At 40.7% G+C, this 24,959-nt stretch overlaps 2 protein-coding genes across 2 annotated transcripts; one reads left to right on the forward strand and one right to left on the reverse strand.

Moving 5' to 3' along the window:
• Nucleotides 1–1,141: 1,141 nt before the first annotated feature.
• Nucleotides 1,142–8,178, reverse strand: LOC139445250 (uncharacterized). Its single transcript, XM_071226390.1, has 4 exons — nt 7,975–8,178; nt 5,432–5,673; nt 4,434–4,724; nt 1,142–1,841 (listed from the first exon to the last, which is right to left on the reverse strand). Exons 1-4 carry the CDS (start codon nt 8,132–8,134, stop codon nt 1,200–1,202), a joined length of 1,335 nt encoding a protein of 444 aa, XP_071082491.1. The 5' UTR covers nt 8,135–8,178; the 3' UTR covers nt 1,142–1,199.
• A 728-nt stretch (nt 8,179–8,906) lies between these two features.
• LOC139445251 (uncharacterized) lies at nt 8,907–21,642 on the forward strand. Its single transcript, XM_071226391.1, has 12 exons — nt 8,907–9,559; nt 10,871–11,582; nt 12,660–12,791; nt 13,233–13,365; nt 13,825–14,004; nt 14,656–14,824; nt 16,345–16,473; nt 17,176–17,387; nt 18,409–18,561; nt 19,382–19,546; nt 19,799–19,909; nt 20,926–21,642. Exons 1-12 carry the CDS (start codon nt 8,968–8,970, stop codon nt 21,073–21,075), a joined length of 2,838 nt encoding a protein of 945 aa, XP_071082492.1. The 5' UTR covers nt 8,907–8,967; the 3' UTR covers nt 21,076–21,642.
• The last annotated feature ends 3,317 nt before the right edge of the window (nt 21,643–24,959 follow it).

Consider the following 24,959-nt stretch of genomic DNA (forward strand, 5'->3'; position numbering starts at 1 on the left):
AAGCTGACATGTTGTGATATAACTGAAATACTGTTCAAAGCAACACTTAGCACATGCTTACTCAAATGCATGACCACTTACATCCTTACCGGTAAGTTTCAGTCTACAAATTAAGGTAACATCTCCAGCAATGCATGTATTTCATGCAGTTTAGTGATTCTTTTTTACATTAATTTACAAGTCCAGAACTCAGTTTGTACTAACTTTGGATCAAAATGTGAAACCTCAACTATAACAGAGCTCCAGATAACTTTTTGAGCAATTGAGTTTTTACTCTGGGGTTTCTATTTAAATTGGGTTATTACATTTTTCTTTTGGTAACCAATATTTTTTCACTCATCTATTCGTCACTCTATTTGTTTTTTCTCAAAATTAGTGAACATTTTAAGATTTAAAAAAATGAAATAATGTTCTAAATATAAAGGCTTGACTCAGAGAGTAAATTAGCTCGCAATTCTGTTTCAGATATTAGGTCCTTTGAACGCATGATGAAAAAGCTTCATTGTGTATTTCCGCGTGCTGTTTTTATAATTTGAATTTTTCATTTGATGCATGCGTTTCTGTAATTGAAAGTAAACGGGTTTTGAATATTTTGAGGGGGTATTTTACGCAGATACGCAGCTTATCTGTAGCTCTTATATAAACTGCTAATCTCTACCCTTGTTTGGTTAATACTATGAGACCGCCTCCGTGGTCTAGTGGTAGAGCGTCAACCCGGAGAGCGGAAGGTCCGGTGTTCGATCCCCGGCCGCGTCATACCAAAAGATGTTAATAGATGGTACTTGTTGTTACTCTGTCTGGCGCTCGGCATTAAGGGGCTAAAACAAGGACTGGTCGGCTTGGAGTCAGTATACTGTGTCTGAGTGTTAAACTGCGGCATGGTATCTCAGTGGGCTAGCACTATAAATTGGCATCAGTCCGGACTAGTACAAGCAGCCCCACACACACACACACACACACATACACCGAACGTGACGCGACATTAAACCCCATTTCACCTCACCTTAATACTATGACGCGAACACTGTCACACAGAGTACACACAGGACCAATGCTGGAAAAAGCTGATGGTGGGAAAAGAGTTTTTTTGCTGACCATTTATTTCTGGTATAAACAAGAAAACATATTTCATTCTCTCCCTTAATGTTTAACAACTGTATACAAAGCATACATAACAAAGTATTATAATTCAACTGACATCAAGATTTGTCCTTGGCGGGAACAGTAACATTTGGCACAATGGGCTTCAAGAAATGCAGTTTCTTTGTTTTCTTCGATTTCACCTCCGCTTCTGGGAAAACTTTTTTGAACTTTTCAATCTGGACCTTGGAGAGAAGGTCTGCAGCGACATTATCAACACGGTAGACGTGGGATCCCTTGAGACGGATGTTGTACGTCTGACACATGCTCACCATCACCTGGAACAACTTGCCGTACTGACCGTGTAGAATCAGAGGTAAACCGGTCAGTCGGCAGTTGACCAGTGTGGCGGCCTGGAGATTGTCTGTCCAGCACAGTACTCGTTGATCGACAAACTTGTGTTTCCAGGTGTAACACGCTGTCAGGAGGGCATAGAACTCGTAGAAAGAAGAATCAAAATGTTTTCGGTCTCCCCATGGAAGAGCTGTGTTGAAGTGATCTGTCCACGATTCAGACATCCATCGTACTCTGTTGTCGGTCTTCGTGAGGAGATACGCTCCAAAGCCGATCAGCGAGGCGTCCACGTAGATCTGGTAGTGGGGATCAAAGTCTTCGACTCTTACACGTGTAGGCGGAAGAGGGGAGTACTTCGGGTGGATGTTTTCGAGTAGGTTATTTTTTGTGGTCATGAGATGGAGAAGCTGAAATAAAATCATGAAATGCTAGACCTCTCCAATCCTTTGTTGAATGTACTAAGGCTGGGACGGGTAACTCTTGCATTCGAGACGAGTACATAGGCGGATCCAGAAGGGAGGGGGAGGGGGATTGGTCTAGGAGGTCCCCCTTTTGAAAACCGCCCCGTGAAGATTCCAGGGTAGAATAGGTCTTCAGCAACCTGTACTTGCCATAAAAGGCGACTATGCTTGTCGTAAAAGGCGACTAACGGGATCAGGTGGTCAGGCTCACTGACTTGGTTGATGCATGTCATCGATCCCGATTGCGTGGATCGATGCTCATGATATTAATCACTGGATTGTCTGGTACGGGCACGATTATTTACAGACAGCCGTCATATAGCTGAAATATTGCTTAGTGTGGCGTTAAACAACAAAATGTAAATGTATGTTTTTGGCAGTAAAACTGACTGAGCGAGGACTTTGATATTTTGGACCTTCTCCCTTTTCAAAATGCTGGATCCGCCCTTGTCGTGAGTACTGAGTAGGACCTGTGGTAGTCACGTTATATAGTGTTTAATGACAAAAATTCACTAAAACTCCATGGATACACTACCAGCCATTAATGTTTGCATTTCTTTCTCACTATGCAGCAATTCCTTTTGACTTTCATGTGTTTGAGTAAAGATAAAGCATCAGTCAACTTCAGTGTATGTATCACCAGATGGTTTTATGCATGTGTCTAAATACTTTTTCAATTCAATTCCCATTTTGTACTGAACTCGGGTAATAGGGGGTTCGGTACCCGAGAAGTGAATCTGGACTCGCCTTAGCCCTTGTATATACTACTCTATACCGGAGTGATTCATAAGGAAATCATTTTTCTTGCTAAATATAGAAATACCTTGTGGCAAGTTTGACCTCATGCTATTGATCAATACAGTTGTCAATCGTACTTCACAGAACTCATGACAGACTATCGAGTGTGAAATCAGCAGCTCTGGAAGCACTCATCAAAACTCCAACATCATCAACATCATCATCATCATCATCAACAGACTATCTGTGTTAATCAGTTACTGGTAGAGTGAGTGAATATGGTTTTACGCCACTTTTAGCAATAATCCAGCAATATCACGGCGGGGGACTCCAGAAATGGGCTTCACACATTGTACCCACGTCGGGAATCGAACCCGGGTCTTCGGCGTGAAGAGCGAACGCTTTAACCACTGGGCTACCCGACCGCCCCCAGTTACTGGTAGAACTGATACATATTGGGTTGGAATTACCATCTATGTGACAGTGAGATGCTGGGTGCTGTGCTGTCACAAGCTTCTTTTCAAAAAACACTATGAATAGAAAATCTGACTTCTCTTGTCCAATAACATGTACATATCATTGACATTTTTACCTGGAGAAAGAAATTAACGTAGAAAACCTACCAGTCTGAAAAGTGATAACATGGAGTAACATCCAAAAATGTTCAAAATTCTACCAGCCCTAAGGATACCTGTAACATTAGAGAAAATGGCTGGGAAGAGTGGGCTAGTGCTAATTTCTATCCCTGTCACTTGTGACAGCACCACTCTCTCAGGTCTCTCAGCAGCAGTAGAAACATACATTATTAGTCCACCAATCCTTATAATGGTAGTAAGTCCCCATGATGCTCACCTATGTGGCCTAGCTTTGGTTGCTGGTGGCTTAAAGACCATGTTTCAAACAGTTGTATTTGGTATTGTTATGCTAAAATATGTTTGACAAATTCCAATCTCAATAAAATCAGATCTTAGTTCTCGCTACCGCTAAACTAAGATCTGAGGACATCCCATTACGGGTCACGTCAGACCGACCTAGCGCGAATTTTGACCGACCAATAGAATGACCAATCAGAAGGCAGCTTTCTCGTTCTTTACGGCACTAATTTCAAATTGGCGACTACGCTTCGAAACATATTTTGACAAAGTCTCGATTACCAATTTGAAACCTGAACAAAAACAACATTCTGGAATGGCTAATAGATGGTCTAGGTTGTAAGGAATCAGTCGTTAAACCCGTAACTATCGTTCGGAATACCCCATTTCGAGGTTGCATGATTAGAAATCACATTCCGACTGTCACTTTCATAATCAGGTAAGCGACGCTCTGATTGGTCGGATGAAAAGTCGTTCTGACGTGACCCCTAATGGGATGTCTTCAGATCTTTGTTTTGCGGTAGCGAAAACTAAGGTCCGATTTTAATGAGATTGGACAAATTCGCTTTAAAGTATAACTTTGATGTATTTATATGACACGCTTGTAGCTATTAAAACTTGTTCTCGTCGCTGTATGGCTGAAATAATGCTGATGCGACATTAACTCATTCACACAGGTCACATGTCATTTGACAAGATGCACCAAATATCCTACTTTCATCATGTTGCTGAGGTGGTCTGGTAGCCTAGTGGTTAAAACGTTCGCTCATCATGACAAAGACCCGGGTTCGATTCCCCACATGGGTACAATGTGTGAAGCCCATTTCTGGTGTCCCCCGCCGTGATCTTGCTGGAATATTGCTAAAAGCGGCGTAAAACCATACTCACTCACTCACCATGTTGCTATTAAGGGCTAAGCAGCAGTCACCTTGAGTTTCGTGCAAGCCATCAGACACGCAATGTAGACAGAGGATTGCTTTGTCAGTCCAGTTGCAGTCACTGTAAACTTTTGTGGCCAAGGAACGGTCATCCTGGACGTCCACACAGCATCTCCCTGCTTGCTGCCCACCCTGCTGGTCTCCAGGTGGTAAACATCCCTCGTCACGTCGGCTGCCCCGAAGACGTTCTTCTTGGCCAGCTGTTCCAGCAGCTGTAGAACGTGGGCCTGGGAGGCGGCGTGGACGATGCTGTCATCATCAACATACAGCAGACCAACACTCTGTGAAGTACAGAATGTCAACCCTACAAGATAGTGTCTTAATTCAGACCTGGACTTTACATGTTCATCTTCTAAATATCAGGACTTCTGTTTCGGTGAAGCCCTGTTAATCAGGACTATTCTTCCTGTGACATCCTGTAAATCGTGATATTGTCGGGGACTGACCATTTGATATTCTGGTGGAAGCCTGGGATTTTATCGAAAAAAATAAATTGTCCCAGAAAATTCTTGAAAAAAATAATTATGCTTCAGACTGTCAAAAAAGAATAGAACTTGACTGCAACAAAAATTCCACTGATGCAAGGTGTTTTCAGGTTCATAATTTTAATTAAAAATATATCTGGTACCTGTAACTGAAAAATTAACTAATATGTTTGAGGAAAGAAGAAATTTCAGTGATCTGAGCGTTTGATTATGTATCTAAACAGTTTTTGCCAGGGCTGCGGTAAAACAATTCCCAATCAGACCTACAGTGGGTACCCGGGTAGGGTCAGGTAATAGGGGGTCGGGTACCCAGGTAGTAAATTTGGACTCGTCCCAGCCCTACTTCGTGTATATGCAGGCCCAGTTGTAACTGGACAGAGACTAACAGAACTTAACTGACTTATCCATAAATCATACAATTACCACTATCACTTTCCTGTTAAGCAGGTCCCTCACTCTAACAACAAGCATGGGGTACAGGCCACCTATTCTCCTTGACTAACCTTGTACAGCTCGCATGCAATGAGATATGCATTCTCTTCTGCTTGGGTCACACAGCTGTGGACTCCAGTGAAGGTCAAAGCGTAAGGCCAGTTCACCTTGACCTTCGCCTTCCAGTATTGCCCATTGAGTTTCGGAATAAACTTGGTTCTCTGTTCCAGGATATCATTCGAGTTCTCCAACGGCCTCAGTAAGTCTGTGACAAGTTCTTTAGGATTTGGATACTTTGACTTTAGGTCGATCACTGTAAGAGAAACGTTGCATGAGTTACAGAATTTCAGATAAGCTGCGTATTTGCGTAAAATGCCCCCACAAAATATCCGAAACCCAATTACTTTAATTAACTTGCGTACAGAAACGCATGCATTAAAGGTAAAACTCAAATTTATAAAAACAGCACACGTAAATACCCAATGAAGTTTTTTCAGCATGCGTAAAACGGAGCTTATTTAAGAAACTCAATTACAAGCTAATTTACTTTCCGAGTCAAGCCTATATTTAGAACCGTTATATACAAAAAAAACAATAGAGATGAATAGGTAAGTTACCAAATGAAAAATGTAATAACCCAATTAAAACAGAAATCTTCGAGTCAATTGCTCAAAAAGTTATCTGGAGCTTGGAGTTACCATACTTGATATATTACCGTTAAATACCCAAGCACTCCCAAGAATAAGGTTCTTGGAGATGACAAGTTCCACTTAGTTTTAGCTTCTGAATACTTGATCATGACAGAAATTAATGAAAACTATGGATGTGTGTGTGTGTGTGTGTGTGTGTGCGCGTGCGCGTGTGTTAGCACAATGATTACCGAGATAACATGCATTAATGAACATGATGAATGTGACCTTTGACCTTGGTTGTTTTTAATTACACAAAATCTTGCTTTTTTTGTCTCCCTTTATGTTTCTGTTGCATATTGCAATATCAATATACAAGTATCATGGTTCTATAACTAATAACAACATTGTGATATGTATACAAAGCACACACATATAAACAGTTATCAAACAAACAATGAATGACAATTTGTCCAAAATTTGTTTAAAAAGTCTGTGTTAGCATATACAGTGTATTTGGTTTTGATAAATGTAGTTAGTTTTGTGAAACAGTCAGGGTGGCCTTTTTTAAAACATTTTCCCTTTCTAAGTCAAGATTACAGTTAATTATTTTTCAAAAGTACATTAATACAAACATAATGAATGTATGTTACTATTTGTGTCTTTCTTCACGTAAGTTAATACTTTTTTATAACAAAAAGGGGAAAAAGTGCAAAAACAAGCCAAACTAAATTTCTACACAGAGTTATGGGAATTAAATTTCCGCGCAGACAAGAGGCCACCCTGACTGTTAAAACAATATATTTATAAATCATATACTTTTATACAGTGATTAGTGCATTTATGGGGCTGTACTTCTGTGCTGACCTACTAAGACAACATGTTTAGTAATTATATTTTTGACCTGTGTTTTATTTAATGTCAAGTTTTCTAAATCAATCGAGAAATAGCTTAATTTTCTATATGACCAAAACATGTTCAAACATAATCTTGGAAATTATTTCTCTACTTTGTGTCTACTTTGTAAACCAGACAGAGATAGGAAATTCAATATTCTACATCTCTGCATAGATTACATAGTTAGTGGTAGACCCAGTGTTAAAATAGATGTACGTCAGAAAATTAACTCCATAGTCAGGGGGTAATCTATGTGATGTAATGATGATTAATTATACTAAATAGCTGCGATATGATATAATATATTTACATATTTTGTATCCACAATAAATATTTATGTATTATTACTTATATTACATAAACATTATGTATACAAGATACATATTTACATATGTATACATATTTTAGTTATTTACACCTTATGTATACATAATTACATACTATGTACACACAATAAATATTTACATAATACATATTTAGTTACTTACACATTATGTATACAAAATACATATTTACATATACATAAAACATAAACATATTTACGGTCCTTTGGGTTAGTTGTGTTAGGGATATGGTAGGTTACCCCTAATCTGTCCTTAGTCCTTGGATTCCTTGAAGGAAAATTGTGGCGAACATATTCTATTGCGGCTGCTAAAACTTACAAAATGATTTGTAATCAGATTCGAATCATCTCCTGCAGACTTTCTAACAGGTCCCAATATATATATATAGACTATGTAAATTGGGAGTATTGGAGTTACAATCGCCTTGGTGCTACTAAAATACCTAAACAGTTGATAGTACACATGGTAAACCAGAGCTGGGTCTGTGTTAATTGCATGAGTGACTGAGTGCGATGTTTTCGACAGTCAGCACATTTTAATCTAGATGGCCAGATAGAATAACACACTGTGATCGACGAAGATTGATAACAGTGAATCGCTAAAAAAAAACACAGTGTATGCATCGGCATGACGGTAGCATGTGAAAAAAACACATCACTGGTGACTTTTTCAGGTTACTGATTGCAGTTGTTGGGGAAAATATGCCCCGAATTGTCGTGTGATACCTTGTAAACACTACCTCACCTTCACTTTCACCTGGGACGTCAAATATTCGATGGGCTGCAACGGTTTTGCTGATGTGTCTTATTATTCTGATTCTTTGACAATGTGATAAACATATTTGTTTACATAGACCAACACTGATACTTGAGTAAGGGACAGTCAGAAATCTGGTCCCCAACATTCTAGGTCCATGACAGGACAACGTTTACATACAGAGGAAGCTAAATATAGTTATAACCGCCATTGTTGTTTACGTCACGTGATTTGAGGTGTTTCACATCGGCTCGTGCTGCAACTGTCTTGTTCGCGAGAGATTGTCAAGTTCTGTGTCAGCGCGTGCTACATTATTGCGCGCATTCGTGACCAACTCGTGTTATTCCGGGACAAGGGTTACGGAAAGGGGCGAGTGGTGGCAAAAGCCGTGCGCGATGCTCCTGATGTCAACATATAGTAGCTGCAATAAAACATCTTGATCTTGATGTCAATATATTGCAAGAAATAATGACCCAACACACATCTGAGTACATATGCATAGGGTTATTATTCTAAAAAACAAACTTGCCTTTTGTACATAGAAACGTATTGTGCCATTTACATGAATTTGACTGTTGAGGTGTCCACGAAATTTGCCATCTATATGTATATTGCGCAAGTAAGAGCAAGTATATAGTCTTGTAATTCTCGATAGTTCTAGGTGACGATTCACAAACAATCATTGACAGTGCTCGACCCCAGCATGAAAACATCCTATTTTTTATCCCTCTTCTCTGTCGATCCTGTCAACGTGCGAGACGGTTAACCGCTGAAAAAGGGGATTCCCCAGTTATAAATAGACATTAGCTATACGCTGGTATGATGGTTGGTCGTGAAATAGGCATTGCACCACCGTTACAGGAGATTATCGTTAGCTGCTATAAACTGCCCGGTGTGTGATATTCTCACCATATAGAATCAGAACACGACTAGGTATAGATGTGGTGAACGTGCCACTGCCGTAAGCTGTTAATATTCGAGATGAAAACGGAATACACCCAAGTTCCCTATCCCGGAGGCGCGAGACGCTTGCCCGACCTCTTCACTGTCAACACCAACGGCATCGACGATGCCGGTGTCGATACAATTCTAGACATGACAGGTCTTTCTTCGTGGAAAACCGCCACCCAGAATGTCAATCTGTCACTGAGCAAAAAGGGTCGCTGGAAAATAATCGAGTCTCTAAAAAAGGAAATGGAGAGTGATGTTTACAACGAGGAAGAGTTTACCTTGTATGTTGTAGAGAGGCTCTGGATAAACGGGGCTGCCAACTGCGAGTCTATAACAGGGAGCAAAAGCAGTGAAAAAACTTACTATGGCGGTTCGTATTTTTTTAATGCCGATGAATTTTTACGAAGGCCGAAAGACATAGTGAACGGTAAACGTAAAAAGAAGGCAGGGGGAGATAAGTCTGTCTCACCCCAAGCCTCGGAGAGTGACATCCCTTCCGCCACGCCCGAGATACGGATAGAGGTAGTTCAACCTCACTGGAAGATTAGGACGTCGTCGGCCCCTGTGACAACGAGGCGTAGACGCAGACGCGCAGAATACAACGACGTAAAACCGATTGAAGGTAAGACCCCCGTTAATACATATATATGGTAACCGTGGGTTCGAATCCCAGGCTCTTCCTGATCATGTTTAAAGGTTTGTTAGGTCCATACCGTGGGTTTTACCAAATACGGATAATAATCATTTTGACGTATTATTTTCCACAAACATACCAAATCATTTATTTACGGGATTTGTTTTCATTTTTTTGTTAAAAATACTTTATTTGTATCTCCATTTTGGAAATGTTGTGCGTCCCACTTCACGAAAGACTTTAACCCCTCTCGACTAAAGTGATAAATGTCCGAGACCTGCATCACTTCGGGCTTTCCTCCCACATCAATCAGACACGCCCTGACATAACTGAAATACTGTTTAACACGGCACTAAATTCAACTCACTCACTAATACATAGACAATCGTTCAGTAGGCTCCATTTTGGTAACGGTTAATTGTTACGTCACACTTTTTTATGAAAAAAGGCGTGATCGAACGGATGGATTATTTGTTTTTGTAATGGATTTGATTAATTTAATACTTTTCATAGAATAATGCTTCATCGCGATAGATTAATTTAATGTGTTTATGCGAAGCGTATATACATCTGTGCATGTATATAGTGGCTGCCATTATAAAATCGAGGACGTCTTACTGACAAACCAGTGGTTTTTAAATGAGCAACGATCCACAACATCGGAGAATTTGTATGTAAACAAGCCATGCCACAATATCGTCAGAGGTCACGCTGGATTTTGCAAACGGATAAACTTATCTGAGCCCGAAGAGGGATAAGAGTTAACAAGCGGATTAACTGTATACAGTTCCTTTTATATTCAACTAATCACTCACACATATCGAGCAATGTAGTCTCGGGTACAGCAGAAGAGTGATAATTAATATTATTAGACGTCAGTCGCATTATTAGTCAGTTCACCGAAGAATGCATGTGCTCAACTAATTTTAAGTTTGTTTCCAACTCGGATTTGTTTCGGATCAAGAATATTGAAAAACGTCAAGAAAACAAATGTTTATTTTCAAATTCATATACACTGTATATGTGACAAAATATTACTGTTTAGTGTTTAATTACCTCCACTTTAGTTTTATTTTCAACATTTATTTCATGATGCATTCAAATAAATATATAATTTAATATAATAATATACATATACATACATATAATATGTATACACTGAATTCGACCTTGCTCAATGGCCGCGTTTGACCCCTCGATCTGTTTGGTCGCCTCTTACTAGCGGTATAGGTTGCTGGGGACCAATTCTAACTAACCAACTAAATATATATAACACCTGAGTGTGTTTACACTTTTCAGTGAATACAGGTTGGCAGGACTGGTCCACTGAAAGCAAACCAAAGACCACGTCTAAGCCAAAGAGTGAAAACAAGAAACGACTACCAGTTCTGTCGTGGGATTCAGATCATGATGTTGAACCCCCGTATGCCGAGTCACAGGATGAAGATGAGAATAATGAACATCCAAAGTTCATTAAGGATGTTGAGTTTGAAGAACTTTTCGTGAAGAGTCTACCTTGCACCCGGAGGAAAAGAACTCTTAATCCCAGAAACGTGCAATCTCGGACACATAAGGGTAAGATCATATACACTGACAAGGATGAATTTGCAATGAAAGGTGGAGATGTCACAGAAGCAAACACTGATGAAGATTCAGATTCTGGTCTTGGAACTACTGAAGTAATTGGAGAAACGAACAATGTTGTGCCAGAAGAGGATGATGTTACTGTGGTGTTCAAACCGGATGATGTTGCACCTGAAGCGTTGACTGCAATCTTTGGTGAACGGTACGTCGAGTGCGCATGTCACCCACGTCGCTTCCTGTTGGTTGCTATCCGCGAAGTTCCCCACTTGCTTTTGACCCCACATATAAATTCGAAAAAGAATCGCTCCAGGAATGAATGGGATAGACAACGACGCAGGAAGTTCGTCACTTCATTTTCTCAGACTGCCCGCAACGTAACGACAACTGGCTTCTTGTTGTTTGAAGAAAAGGATGACGGTAAATTTAGGTAAGCGGCACCGTGAGTTTGTTTGTGTTTTATACATTCTTTTTATACATCAGTACAAAAAGTCATGGCAACTAGATAGACGTGTTAAACTCCTTTTTGCCAAGTGTTTCTCATGTGCAAGGAGGAAACATAGAGTTAAGTCCCTGTATAGCCCACTGAAAATGTCAAATTTTAAAGGCGCGGAAAAGTTTTCAAATATTAGTGGGAAAAGCCGATGTTTCCCAACGCCAAGAGGACATCGAGGAATGCAATCATGAGCCTTGACCCAAAGTAGATTTACTTGTTTGTGTTTTTGTATTTACCTATCTCCTAAGAAATGTAAGGGTTCAAATAATAGAAAACGCATCCCAAAAACCTAAATAATCAGCCTAATTTACCCATTTGAATGTAGCCTTGCTTCATCAATATACTGCACGGGTTTGAATGTGTACTCCACTCTCCCATCAGTAAACGTAGTGTAGACAAGATGGTGAAGTATTGACGATGGCCTTACCTAAGAAAATCAAGATGGTTACTTGCAGTTGTTGACAGGAACAAAGTCTAATTCTCATTCATATGATTGATTGTTTGTTGTTTAACGCCGCACTCAGCAATATTCCAACTATAGGACATCGGTCTGTAAATAATCGAGTCTGGACCGGACAATCCAGTGATTGACATCATGAGCATCGATCCACACAATTGGGATACGATGACATGCATCAATCAAGTCAGCGAGCCTGACCACCCGATCCTATTAGTCGGCTCTGCCGACAAGCATAGTCGTCTTTTACGGCAAGCGTTGCTGAAGACCTATTCTATTCCGGATCTTCCCGCGTCTTATTCATATGAATGAATGAATTTGATATCTTTCATAAATATTTGTTTACTGATTTTTTAAGTTATGCATTCCCAGCGGGCAAACAGGGACGGCAGGCTCAACACAGAAGCTATATAATTATGTGGTCGTATATCGAATCTCTGCTGGGCTCAAACTACAGATAACACGGCGATCTGCTATCGTTATTTTAAATGACAAAAAGATAAAAGTTCAGACATGACTACACAATTCAAATATTCTTGTCTTGTATGCTGCAGCTTCCGGCTGGAGACTGATGCAGATCTGAACAAGCCCCTGTGGATGGGGGCAGCCCAGGAGACGGAAAACTGGTCCCCCTCGGCTCTGGTCGACTGCATGTGCGATCTGCTCCAAAAGCACACCAGCACAAGGTAGTCTTGGAACAAGCTTGTTGCGCATTCAATACAAACATACAGTGACATTAATAACAAACATATACTTTTGCTTACATAATTATTACCGAATATAAAATATATGCTTCAGTGTTCGGATGCACATAGACATACATAAAATTATATGGGCGTCTATACTTGTAATTAATTAAGTCCGCTTGGCTTCAACTGAGAACGATGAATTGCATTATAACTCAAAATCGGGAATAGCCTATTACATGTCAATACGGTACACGACAATGGATATTCCCATGAATGGAAAAGTTGTTATGTTATGTGTACGAGTTGACATTTTGAACGGAGGGGGACACAACGGTAGAGGGAACTGCAGGTTATTCAACATTCTTCAGAATAATAACTTTTTTGTTTTCCTTTTCTCTCTAACAATTTCTTATAAAGTACCATTATATTTGTTCACAGCACGAGACTCAAACCCTTCAGTGTCGAACGACCAAGCCCCACGTTCCCTACTTTGAGTTATCTCCTGAGCTGGCCCAAGACTGAGAGTTATCTCCCTTCCACATTCCCTGCCATCCCGTCGAGTGAGGAACCGGTACGTTGAACATCAGATAGCATGCAATCTCATTAAAATCAGATCTCAGTTCTCGCTACCGCTAAGCTTTGTTTAGCGGTAGCGAGAACTGAGGTCTGATTTTAATGAGATTGGATACTATGTGTTTTGCAAACTCGCCAAAGCTGTTTCAGAGTGTGAACAGAATAAAGGATTCTGATTATTAGCTCTCTTTACCTTGCCACGAAGAGTGTAAATGCAGAGACTACTTGACATATTTGTTTTATTTTCACGTGTGACCCGAAACTGTCAATTTTAATTATAGGTCACGAATTATTTCATAACAGTGAAATAACAATTTTACATGCGCAATAAACATAGTATTTCGTCAAAAAAAATATAAGAAAAGAATGCATTTCTACTGTATACGGACATGTTGACATTACTTAAATGTTATTAAACTGATAATTCATACGTTGTTTGTTTCTATATCATTATCAGGTTTCCAAGGTTGCCGATGTCCCTGACTGCTGCAATGTTTGCTATGACGTCATAGACATGTCCTCACGAAACGCTAGAGGAATGGCACTCGCCAAGTGCGGACATTGGTTCTGTCATACCTGTTGGAAGGGTCACGTGACAGCCAGCCTTGAGAGCGGCTCTATCCACATGACATGCCCAGTATGTCTCATTTCATGATCTACCGGTAGTCGAGTAGAGGCGTCCAAACAATGCAAAAAAAATTGAGTTCGATTCCCTACATTTGAACAAATAATTCTATTATTTTTTTTATCTAAAACAAAAACTGATGGTGTTTTTGAGGTGGCAGCAATCTTGATTTCCTAAACCCATATACCGTATTCGACGTAAACCACGAAATTTACGATCTTTCCACTAAAAATTTATTCTAATAAGAACCCCCTATTTCTAATTTTATTACGCCGAATACGGTACCAATTTTGTTTTCGATCTGGAATCCCAAGTTATTCGAAGTTCACTTTGTTCTTACATATTTGCAACAGTTTAAGATATTATGTAGCATCCAGGAGCCTGAAGATGTAAGGATGTAAGCGTTCAAGGAAATATAAGAGCGAATTTAATTCTAAATTATATTTTTGGGGAAAAATGAAAGATTATTTCCAGTCTACCTGTGTATCAAAGTCTTATTACATAATTATGTGTGCTCTCAAATAAAATTCTAACTGCTACAGAAATATGTCTACCAGGAAAGACGATTTAAAATCGTGTTATTCCAACTTATTCGTATTCCATTTAAAAAGTGTATATACTTTCAGAAATGTATGTTTCAATGGTATTTCTTTTGTACTTTAGGAATTCGCCTGTAACGTCCGCCTGGATGTCGGCACGATGACATCCGTTATGAGCATGCGCCAACTGAAGGTGTACATGTCCCGCCTGGACGATGTGGAGGTTGAGTCATCCGGGTCCAAGTCATGGTGCCCGAGACCCGGATGCACTCGCATTGTATCCGTTCCAAAAGGTAGGTAACCATAACGATAACCGTACAATTAATATCCGTGTTAATTACAATACGCTTACTGTCAAAACTATGTTCGTCAAGTCAGAGACCATATATCGGTATATGGTCTCTGGTCAAGTACACAGTATATAATGAGAACATCTTATGCCATTACACAATATTTAGCATTGAAACAATGCACGTCGAGGTGATCTGCGGAATCTCAAGTTCTGATTAAAGAATGAAATTGCATGCCTCGTTAGTGTTAATGAGTGAGTTTGTTTAAACGTATATCACGGTGTCAGCTTAATGGGGGAGGAAAGCCCAAAGTGATGCATATCTTAGACGTTTACCAGTTGGTGAAACCCACGAGCACAGGTATGGTGCTGACAAACCTAGAAACATAATCGGTCGAACCGGGATTCGAACCCTCGATCATAGGTTTCTGGCGTCCCATCCGTAGCCTCATGACTATTTAACACCCATCACTACATATGTTTCTGTTTTTAAAGAAGGTATTTGGTTGTGGAAAGTCATACCTTTTCATTATTTTAATCAGAACTTGAGGTTCCCGTCACTGCACTTTATTAACCCAATAAGACAATTACAGTTAAAGTTTAAAGTTATAGTTTAAATACTTGTTAAAACCAATGAGACAATGTAGGTTAATTACACCCACTTTGTATTTAATGTAAGTAATGACTATATTACTTTTGAAATATTGCACACAAAACTGCACAGTATTTATACCACTGATGTGAAGTCAGGTGTAGACACTATAACTGTAATCCAACTAATCCACATTTCGTTGGGTTGGGGACAAGTGGTTCATTACATTGGGATAGTAGTCAGTTCAGCTGTTAACTGGTGTCGGGAGTAGTCCGTCATTTACAAAAGTCCAGTTTCCACCCTTGCCGAACTAGGCTGGTATTATGGAGTTACATTTTGGCCGAACTAACTAGTCTATGCATAGTCCAATCAAAATGCGCATCGAAATCCGGTTCGTAAACTGTCGTGCAGATTTCTGTCGATTGCATAATTTGCAAATCATGTGCACCACCAACTCGTTGTCAACAGATATTTTCAAAACCTTTTCATGTTTTATTCAAAGTGCTCGCGTGATCTGATGCACTTCGCGATGTTAGACCCGTTTTATCACAATATAGATCTTGATTATCGATCAGATCTTTTTGACTGGGCGCCGCCATTTTGTTTGAAACAAATGCAAGTGATGGGATGGGATTGGTCCATAGGAGAGGCTCAAAGGGACATAACTCATAATTACCACTGGTGGCGCTACGATCGAGCCCAGGAATTCCAGCCTAGTTCGACAAGGGTGGAAACTGGACTTTTTAAGTCAGTTAACTCCCTTGCCTCGGGAAGATGCATATATTCCAGAAGACTATTTACCATTGATAAATTACAATTTCACATCCCAATACTGTACTTCTGAACTGATACAGACACATGGTCTATGCTCTGATCACACTAATATGCCACTGCCCTGATTTAGATCTATATGACGTATCTGTCTCTTACAGGTGGCGCTGAAACCGGATGTGTCCAGTGCAGCTGTGGCGCCACCTTCTGTGTCCACTGCCACAGTCATCCACACTGGCCGGCCGCCTGCTCCAACCTGGCAAGATACACTTCAGACATGAAACATTTTAGTACGTATTGGTCACTCGCCAAACTTCTACTTTGGTCGCTGTAAATAGACAGATTATTATGAATGAAATGAAGTCCCTGTAAGGATCGGGTGGTCCAGCGTTAGAAATTGACACTAGTCCTGTAGTCCTTGCCAAACTGCCTTAAAGTTAAGGTATCATAAGGACTAGTAGAAATTTGCCAATTTTAAAGGTTTTGCTATATGTAATCATTATAAGGACTAGTTGACTAGAACTGTTGGTTTCTACCACTGTGGTCAAAATGTGCCGTCTGTGTGTTGTACGCTGAGGATAAGGGAGGTCAATGCTTATGTTACCAACCAAAGGTTTGCCCGATCCAGATCCAGTTATCTTACTGTTCATCGTAATAAAGCTGAAATATTTGTGAATGCTGCTTATAGTGAGTGAGTGAGTATGGTTTTACGCCGCCTTTAGCAATATTCCAGCAATATCACGGTGGGGGCACCAGAAATGGGCTTCACGCATTGTGCCCATGTCAGGAATCGAACCTGGGTCTTCGGCGTGACGAGCTAACGCTTTAACCACTAGGTAGACCGCCCCGAATGTTGCTTATAACGCAATCGCCACCTGCTCATACTCACGTAAGTTAGCTGTTATGATTATTCATAAGTTCAGACTTCCAATTCATGGGTACACCACTGTTTTCTATTGTTTTATTTACCTGTACTTCACATATTTTTACAGATGATTACAAATTGGTGTCATGGTTACCAAGTGCGGGTCCTCAAGTGAAAGGTAAACGGTGTCCAAAGTGCAAACATTTCATCCAGAAGAACGGAGGCTGTCCCAACATGGTCTGTAGATGTGACTACAGTTTCTGCTGGCAGTGCTTAGAACCGTGGGACAACCACATCAACAGAGATTGTTACTCCAAGAAAGATGATGAGGACTCCAAGGTAGGGCCCTTAATCATGGTAGAGGGAGTGAGGGAGGGAGTTAACACCACTTCATATTTCGCCTGCTGGCAAGTTGAGAAAAAATATTTCATATTTTCAAGAGGTATAATAACATTGCATTCATATATTTAGATGAATTGGGAATATAATTTTATTCCAATTTTGGATTTTTTTATTGACATTTATGCAGACTTGGGGCCGAAAATCCTCCTCTTCCCCATTCCAGATGTGTGGTCGGTCAACCAGTTGTATCTTTTAGGACCCATTTTGTTACGAATCCCTGTAATAGAGGTAGAATACTGTCACCATGCACATGAAGGGTGACATCAAGGGAGTTAACTCCAATATGCACTAAACACTGGCTCATCTAGTTATCTCCCCTTTCAGATTATTTTACAAGCTCCTCACAGCGATAGTCCGTTCGCGGAGCTCTCTATACTATCGCTGCCACCAGTCAAAACTCCCCACTGTGATAGGTGGCCCCAACCATGCTTGGAGTTGAACCGAATGACCGTTATGTTTACAAACAAGTGACGACTGTCGTGACACCGAAAACACTTACCGCTGATAAATTACTTTCTTTGTTTTTCAATTTGAATTTCTATTTCATTAAAACTATCATCTTTAATTGATATAGTAAGAATGTAAGGGAGAAATTGGTTGATTTTCCGTTAGTCTCGAACCAATCTGATTTTTAAAACAACAAAGTAAATTCATCTGGAAAACATGGTCAGTGGTAAACCTTTTCAAAATGAAATATGATGGCATTCCCAAAGACATAAACAAAAGTATAAACGTTACTTCATATGGGGTTAGAAGGCAAATTTCAAGATTCTTGTAATGGCCGCGCCCACACTGGTGGCAGCGATGTTACCGAGAGTGTAACGAAGGTGTCACGCGCTGGGAAGGAGCTTGATTATTTTAACAACTTATACTATCTTACAGATGTTGTTTTTTAAGTCTGTGACAACGCTATCATAGACTGCTCTCTTAGAAAATGTGCTTTTGTTTTCATTTGCAGCTAATGCAGGAGGCGTATTTTGAGACCATTTCTGAGCGTCCCGAGTCCAGGAGCCCAGCCTACTTGTTGGCCCTGAGAAGCAGGCGGAACCAACAGGTGGCGCAGGGATATGGCATGGCACGTCACGTGACTAAGATGAAGCGGAAACTGAAGGTAAGATGTTGTTTGTTTTGTTGTTTAACGCCGCACTCAGCAATATTTCAGCTACACGGTGGTCTGTAAATAATCAAGTCTGGACAAGACAATACAGAGATTGATATCATGAGCATCGATTCGCTCCGATGATTTTTTATTCGGTCGTAGGTTTAACCAAAGCGGTTTGCTTTGTTCTCACATTAGGGGCGGTCAGGTAGCCTTGTGGTTAAAGCGTTCGCTCATCGCGCAGAAGACCCAGGTTCGATTCCCGACATAGGTACAATGTGTGAAGCCCATTTCTGGTGTCCCTCGCCGTGATATTAATGAAATACTGCTTAAAGCGGTGTTGCCCTACTCACTCAACGGTTAATACCAACATTTGATGTACATGTAACCATCTGTATCCAAATGTAGTTGTATCCCATCCTGCCTCAACAAAACAATATGATAAGCAATATTCCATCACCCATCTAGTTGCCAAAAACATGAAGGAAAGAGACCTGTGAAGATCCAGGGTAGAATAGGTCTTCAGCAAACCATACTTGCCTCAAAGGCGACTATGCTTATCGTAAGAGGCGACTAACGGGATCGGCTGGTCAGGCTCGCTGATTTGGTTGATGCAAGTCATTGTATCCCAATTGCGTTGATCGATGCTCATGATGTCTCTGGATTGTCTGGTCCAGACCGATTTACAGACCGCCGTCATATAACTCGAACATTGCTGAGTGCTCTGATGGTATACCACCTTTGATCTTCTCAGTATATTTGGTTAGGCACTGATCTTTCAAAGCATTGAGGTTTCTAAAACAAGGTAGACTAATCATATGTGTTTTTTCAGGTACTGGCCTTCAGACATCGGAGAGCTCAGTCCTCACGCTCGAAATATCAGCCTCTGTCAGAGCGGAAGTCACATGACTTGGAGGAATTGTCCCGGATGTTGGAGGACACGGACATGAGAGGAGGAAGTCATTTGCTTGACTGGGCACTCAACCTTATTTTCGAGGTAGACAGGATCATTTTACTGAAGTACAATGTACAATATGTTTAAGAATCATCTTTTCCGAAACTGAATTGCTTGAGAGCTGAAAACTTGTGTTTGTGACATTGGCGAAATTAGAAGTGCAAAAGAAGCTTTATTCTAAACAATCAATCAATAATAACAAATGTGGAAAAAAATCTATCGCAAAAAGGGTTGGTTCAGGTGGGAAAACTATTACCTCAGTTTTAACAAATTAAACTTATTCCTGCGTTTTAGGTCCACCATGTGATCGAATATACTGCTGTGCTGGTGGACCAGACGTCTTGCAGTCCGAGGCTGTATCAGATGGTGAAGTCGCTGGGGTTCTTGGTGTCCAGAATGGAACAGGTAAGTGTTTGTTTGTTTGTTTGTTTGTTTGTTGTTTAACGCCACACTCAGCAATATTTCAGCTATATGACGGCGGTCTATAAATAATTGAGTCTGGACCAGGCAATCCACTGATTGACATCATGAGCATCGATCCACGAAATTGGGATACGATGACATGCATCAAACCAAGTCAGCGAGACTGATCCCGTTAGTCGCCTCTTACGACAAGCATAGTCACCTTTTACGGCAAGCGTGGGTTACTGACGACCAATTCTGACCCAGATCTTCAAGTTGTAAATATGGGTGCGTGGTGTTAACATGACATTGTGTTTGTGTGTGAGTGTTAAGTAATGATGAATTGATGACTGCAGCGTTAGTTATCTTGGTTGTTTATTGTTTAACACGGGCGTTTAGCAGTATTGGGTTTGGTGGGAAACCAACATAACGGGATCCCACGATTTTGAATTGTCACTAAAGGACAGTCGTGGATGGAAAAATGACTGAAATGAGTTTTTGGTTTATTTTTCTGAATCCCGAGACAGGTGAATAGGTGGTTTTCTTTAAAAAGATATTGGTCAATGGATTACGAAATGTGACATTTACCGTCAATCTCATCAAAATCAGACTTTAGTTCTCGCTACCGCTAAACAAAGATCTGAGGACATCCCATTACGGGTCACGTCAGACCGACCTTGCGCGAACTTTGACCGACCAATGGAATGACCAATCAGAAGGCAGCTTTCTCGTGCTTTACGGCATTATTTTCAAGTTGGCGACAACGCTTTGAAACATATTTTGACAAATTCTCGATTAAAAATTTGAAACCTGAACAAAAGAACATTCTGGAATCGCTAACAGATGGTCTAGATTGTAAGAATTCAGTCGTTAATCCCGTAACTATCGTTCAGAGTTCCCCGTGTTAAAGTAAGGCAGTTTAAGCTTAGCACGAGGTAATAGTTACGTTATATTATCATGCTTTATAAATACACATGTTGCTAAACCTTGAGATGATGTTGTATTTTGTGCAACTCTAGGTGTTCCAGGATGGTGTGGATCAGAAGGTTATACAGGTTCCCGCCAAACTGACCCGTCTCGGTAGCAAGGTGATGGAACATCTCATGGAGCTCCGTGCTCAGAAGTTATACCAGCCTCTGAAGGTCATCGAGGAGGAAGTGACGTCATGAAATACGGGGATATTTGAACGTTGAATTGAGACTCAAATGTGTTGCAGCAGACGTATTGGTGCGGGCACACATGCCCATTTCAAGACGAGATTTGATTGATGACGTTGCATCCGTCGACTTGGTTATCAAGTATTGTGTTCAGAGGAACAATCCTAATAACGTATTGGTGCTGACAGTGTTATATCAAAATAAACTACCACCACTGTATTAACGGTGCTTAAAGTAAGTGTGGATATTGTTTCAAGAAGAGTGGTTTGAGAGAATGTGAACCTTTCTGCCTCCCTAGTCCCTGACGAAACGTCTCGGATGCAGAGCCGTCCTACACTTTCAAGGAATCAACCGATCTAAGTTTGTTTTGGGGTATCAGAATTCATACCTACCAGCCATGAGTATTTTCTACCAGCAATGCAATACCAGGTCGTTTGTTGTCACTCGTGATGGTTACGGAAAGGGGCGACAAATGACATACCAAAAGAACAAATACTTGTATACACACGTCGTGAACATAGGCCTAAAGTGTAAGGCAACGGTGCTAAAGCGTAGACTGTGTGTGTGTGTGTGTGTGTGTGTGTGTGTGTGTGTGTGTGTGTGTGTGTGTGTGTGTGTGTGTGTGTGTGTGTGTCTTCCATGTGAGTCTTCCATGTAAGGATGTATGGCAAGGACAATTTTTGTTATTGTTGATTATATTACTAACTCTTTATGTTGGCTGTGCAAAACTTACCAAATACTCAATGGCACATGTTATTGTTTGTGCTTCCCTTGTGTATTTTATGTCAATGTTGAAATACACTGATGTTTATATGTATATCGAGTTGGGTTTTTTGTAAACAAAACACCAAGGACGCTACAAGGGAGGGTTTGGGTGTGCATAACTTGAATCTTCTACTTCAAAGGACAAACTCACTGGTTCAGTAAATAAGAGCTGACGCTAAACTAAACACTATATAGATGGTTATTGTCAAACGCTCATTCTGCAGATCCCGATGAGGATTCCAATGTAGTTCTGTGTCTGTCTTAGAAATGGGGTGGGGAGTCGGGCATGTAATGTCTGCTGTTGGAATAGACCCCAGTACCCCCATTCGTGTTGACAGATCCGGGAAACATTATGGATCGGACACCTCGAATGGGTTTTACACACTGTATGTATGTTAGGAATCGAACCCGAAAAGGACCGCCTCCGTGGTCTAGTGGTAGAGCGTCCGCCCGGAGAGCGGAAGGTCCGGGTTTCGATCCCCGGCCGCGTCATACCAAGAGACGTTAAAAGATGGTACTTGTTGTTACCCTGTCTGGCGCTCGGCATTAAGGGGCTAAAACAAGGACTGGTCGGCTCGGAGTCAGTATACTGTGTCTGAGTGGGGTATGCATGTTAAACTGCGGCATGGTATCTCAGTGGGCTAGCACTATAAATCGGCTTCAGTCCGGACTCGTACAAGCAGCCACACAAACACACACACGTGCATGCACGTCGCTATATAAGTGCAATAATCTTGGACGCGACGTTAAACCCCATTTCACCTCACCTTCTTCCAGATGAGCGAGGACTTTAACCAATGCCCCAGAAACCTACGAGAGATTGTTTTGAAAATAATTGCATGTGTCAGTGTAGGCTGCCGCGAGGTCAGTTTGGCAAAAGCGGGGGAGATGAGACACACAAGATCATGGCAAGAGGTTGTCAAATCAGTTCGTGGATTATCTACCCTTGGTTCGCAAATCTGGAAAAATCGTTATTTTGTTCAAAATTGGATTCTCCAGAGGTATTTCATGCCGAAAGCACAATGCCATGGGTCATAAATGATTTAAGGACTTTGAGTGACATGTCAAAAAACACAGATGTAAGTGGAATCCTATTTTCACCAAAAATATATGTTATTGGCATATTATTTTCCAATATTTTCATATATAGAGAAATATGTGTGCAAAGCTGATATTTTACGGTTTTTATAGAAATATTACATATTGATATTGAGACAATCTTTGAGAATTTAATTCTTTCTTTCTTTTTTTCTGAACCTCCCCAATCCTCAAGCTGTCCAACGGGGCGGTCGGGTAGCCTAGTGGTTAAAGCGTTCGCTCGTCACGCCGAAGACCCGGGTTCGATTCCCGACATGGGTACAATGTGTGAAGCCCATTTCTGGTGTCCCCCGCCGTGATATTACTGGAATATTGCTAAAAGCGGCGTAAAACCATACTCACTCACTCACTAACTCAGTCAAGCTGTCCAACGCATTTGTATCTTATACCATGTACGAGGGCACTATGTGCCTTGTTGATTAAACTCATACTATAAATTGGTGTGAGTATAAAAAAAACGGTGTGTCCTGAATCTAAATCAATACTAGTATATTTATTCAGTGACCAGTATTTGTATGACCTTGCCCAATATCGTGTATCTTTTTTACAACCCTCTACCTGCGCCCGACATGTTAACGTTCACTCTCGTAGACAAAAAGCGTAAATAATTGATATCTTTTGAGACGTGTAACTGGTGTACGAAATACCTGCCTGCCCGCGATCCAGGTAACTATCTGAAAAGGGACAGGTGAAATGTATTCCTACCTGCCCGATTGTTTAGTAGGAAATTCCCTAGCTACACCCACACTGACAATTTTAATTTTATTGTGATTCACTTTCCTGAGAGTAAGAGCTACCTTTTGAGAAATGAGAAATATTTATATGATTATATATTTTTAGCTGTTACTATAGCGGGCCTGCAATTGTCAACACGGGCTGGTTTTATCTATGAGTCACCAGTTTGCCTGACTTGTTGGGTTTTGTTTGTTTGTTGTTGAACGCCGCACTCAGCAATATTCCAGCTATATGAGTGCGGTCTGTAAATAATCGAGTCTGGACCAGACAATCCAGTGATTGACATCATGAGCATCAATCGACGCAATTGAGATCGATGACATGGTAAACCAAGTCAGCGAGCCTGACCAACCGATCCCGTTGGTCGCCTCTTACGACAAGCATAGTCACCTTTTACGGCAAGCATGGGTTGCGGAAGACTTATTCTACCCCGGATAAAAGTTATTTCAGACACCGCCGGGGCGGGAGGGCTCGGCGGGAGGCCCGGGCGGGCCGCTTCCACTACCACTCCGACATAGCCTCATGACGATGACATGAATACATACATGAAACGGTACAGGTTCAACTAGCCCGTGTTTTAAACAGTTGTTAATACTAGTGTTATGCTGAACTATTTTTTTATTTAAAATATAACTTTATATTCATGACATGCTTGTAGATATAAAACAACTTGTTCTCGTCGCTGTATGGCTGAAATAATGCTCAGCAAGGTTCAACATATTCATAACGAGATAAAAAATTTACGGTCATCGCATCCGTGATAAGAACATTGTAATCCACGTAAAGAGAGCACTTCCTCGTATTCTAACGGAGAACATTACACACACAAAATATAAAAAAAGTAAAAAAATAAAAACATTTCGCACACTCAGATTGATAAATTAAAAAATAATTGAACAATATTTTACATATTGTTATTTGAGTAGGAACGTCTTTCATGTTCGGGGATGCACTCTCATCCTTTTAATGCATTCGTGACCAACTCGTGTTATTCCGGGACAAGCCGAATAGGTTGCAGGTTACGGAAAGGGGCGAGTGGTGACGAATGCCTTTTAATGTGGACTGCTGTTTCGGTGTCACGCCGCACCAGAAAGGTTGTCAAGCGGTGTTCGTGGTTTGAGCAAGGCAGGTGGTTTTAGGATTTGAGCCGTGAACGGGTATTGGGTATGTGTGTCATTTAATACACAATTTGAATAAAGCCTCCAAAACATCTAACTATTGCCATAGACTCAACAGAGCGACAGACGCGATTTGTTAAAATTTTACATTACAATTTAAAATATATGGCGGATGTTATT

This window comes from Haliotis cracherodii, unplaced genomic scaffold (genome assembly GCF_022045235.1).
Source record: "Haliotis cracherodii isolate W230 unplaced genomic scaffold, xgHalCrac1.p SCAF_6, whole genome shotgun sequence".
Lineage (NCBI taxonomy): Eukaryota > Metazoa > Mollusca > Gastropoda > Lepetellida > Haliotidae > Haliotis > Haliotis cracherodii.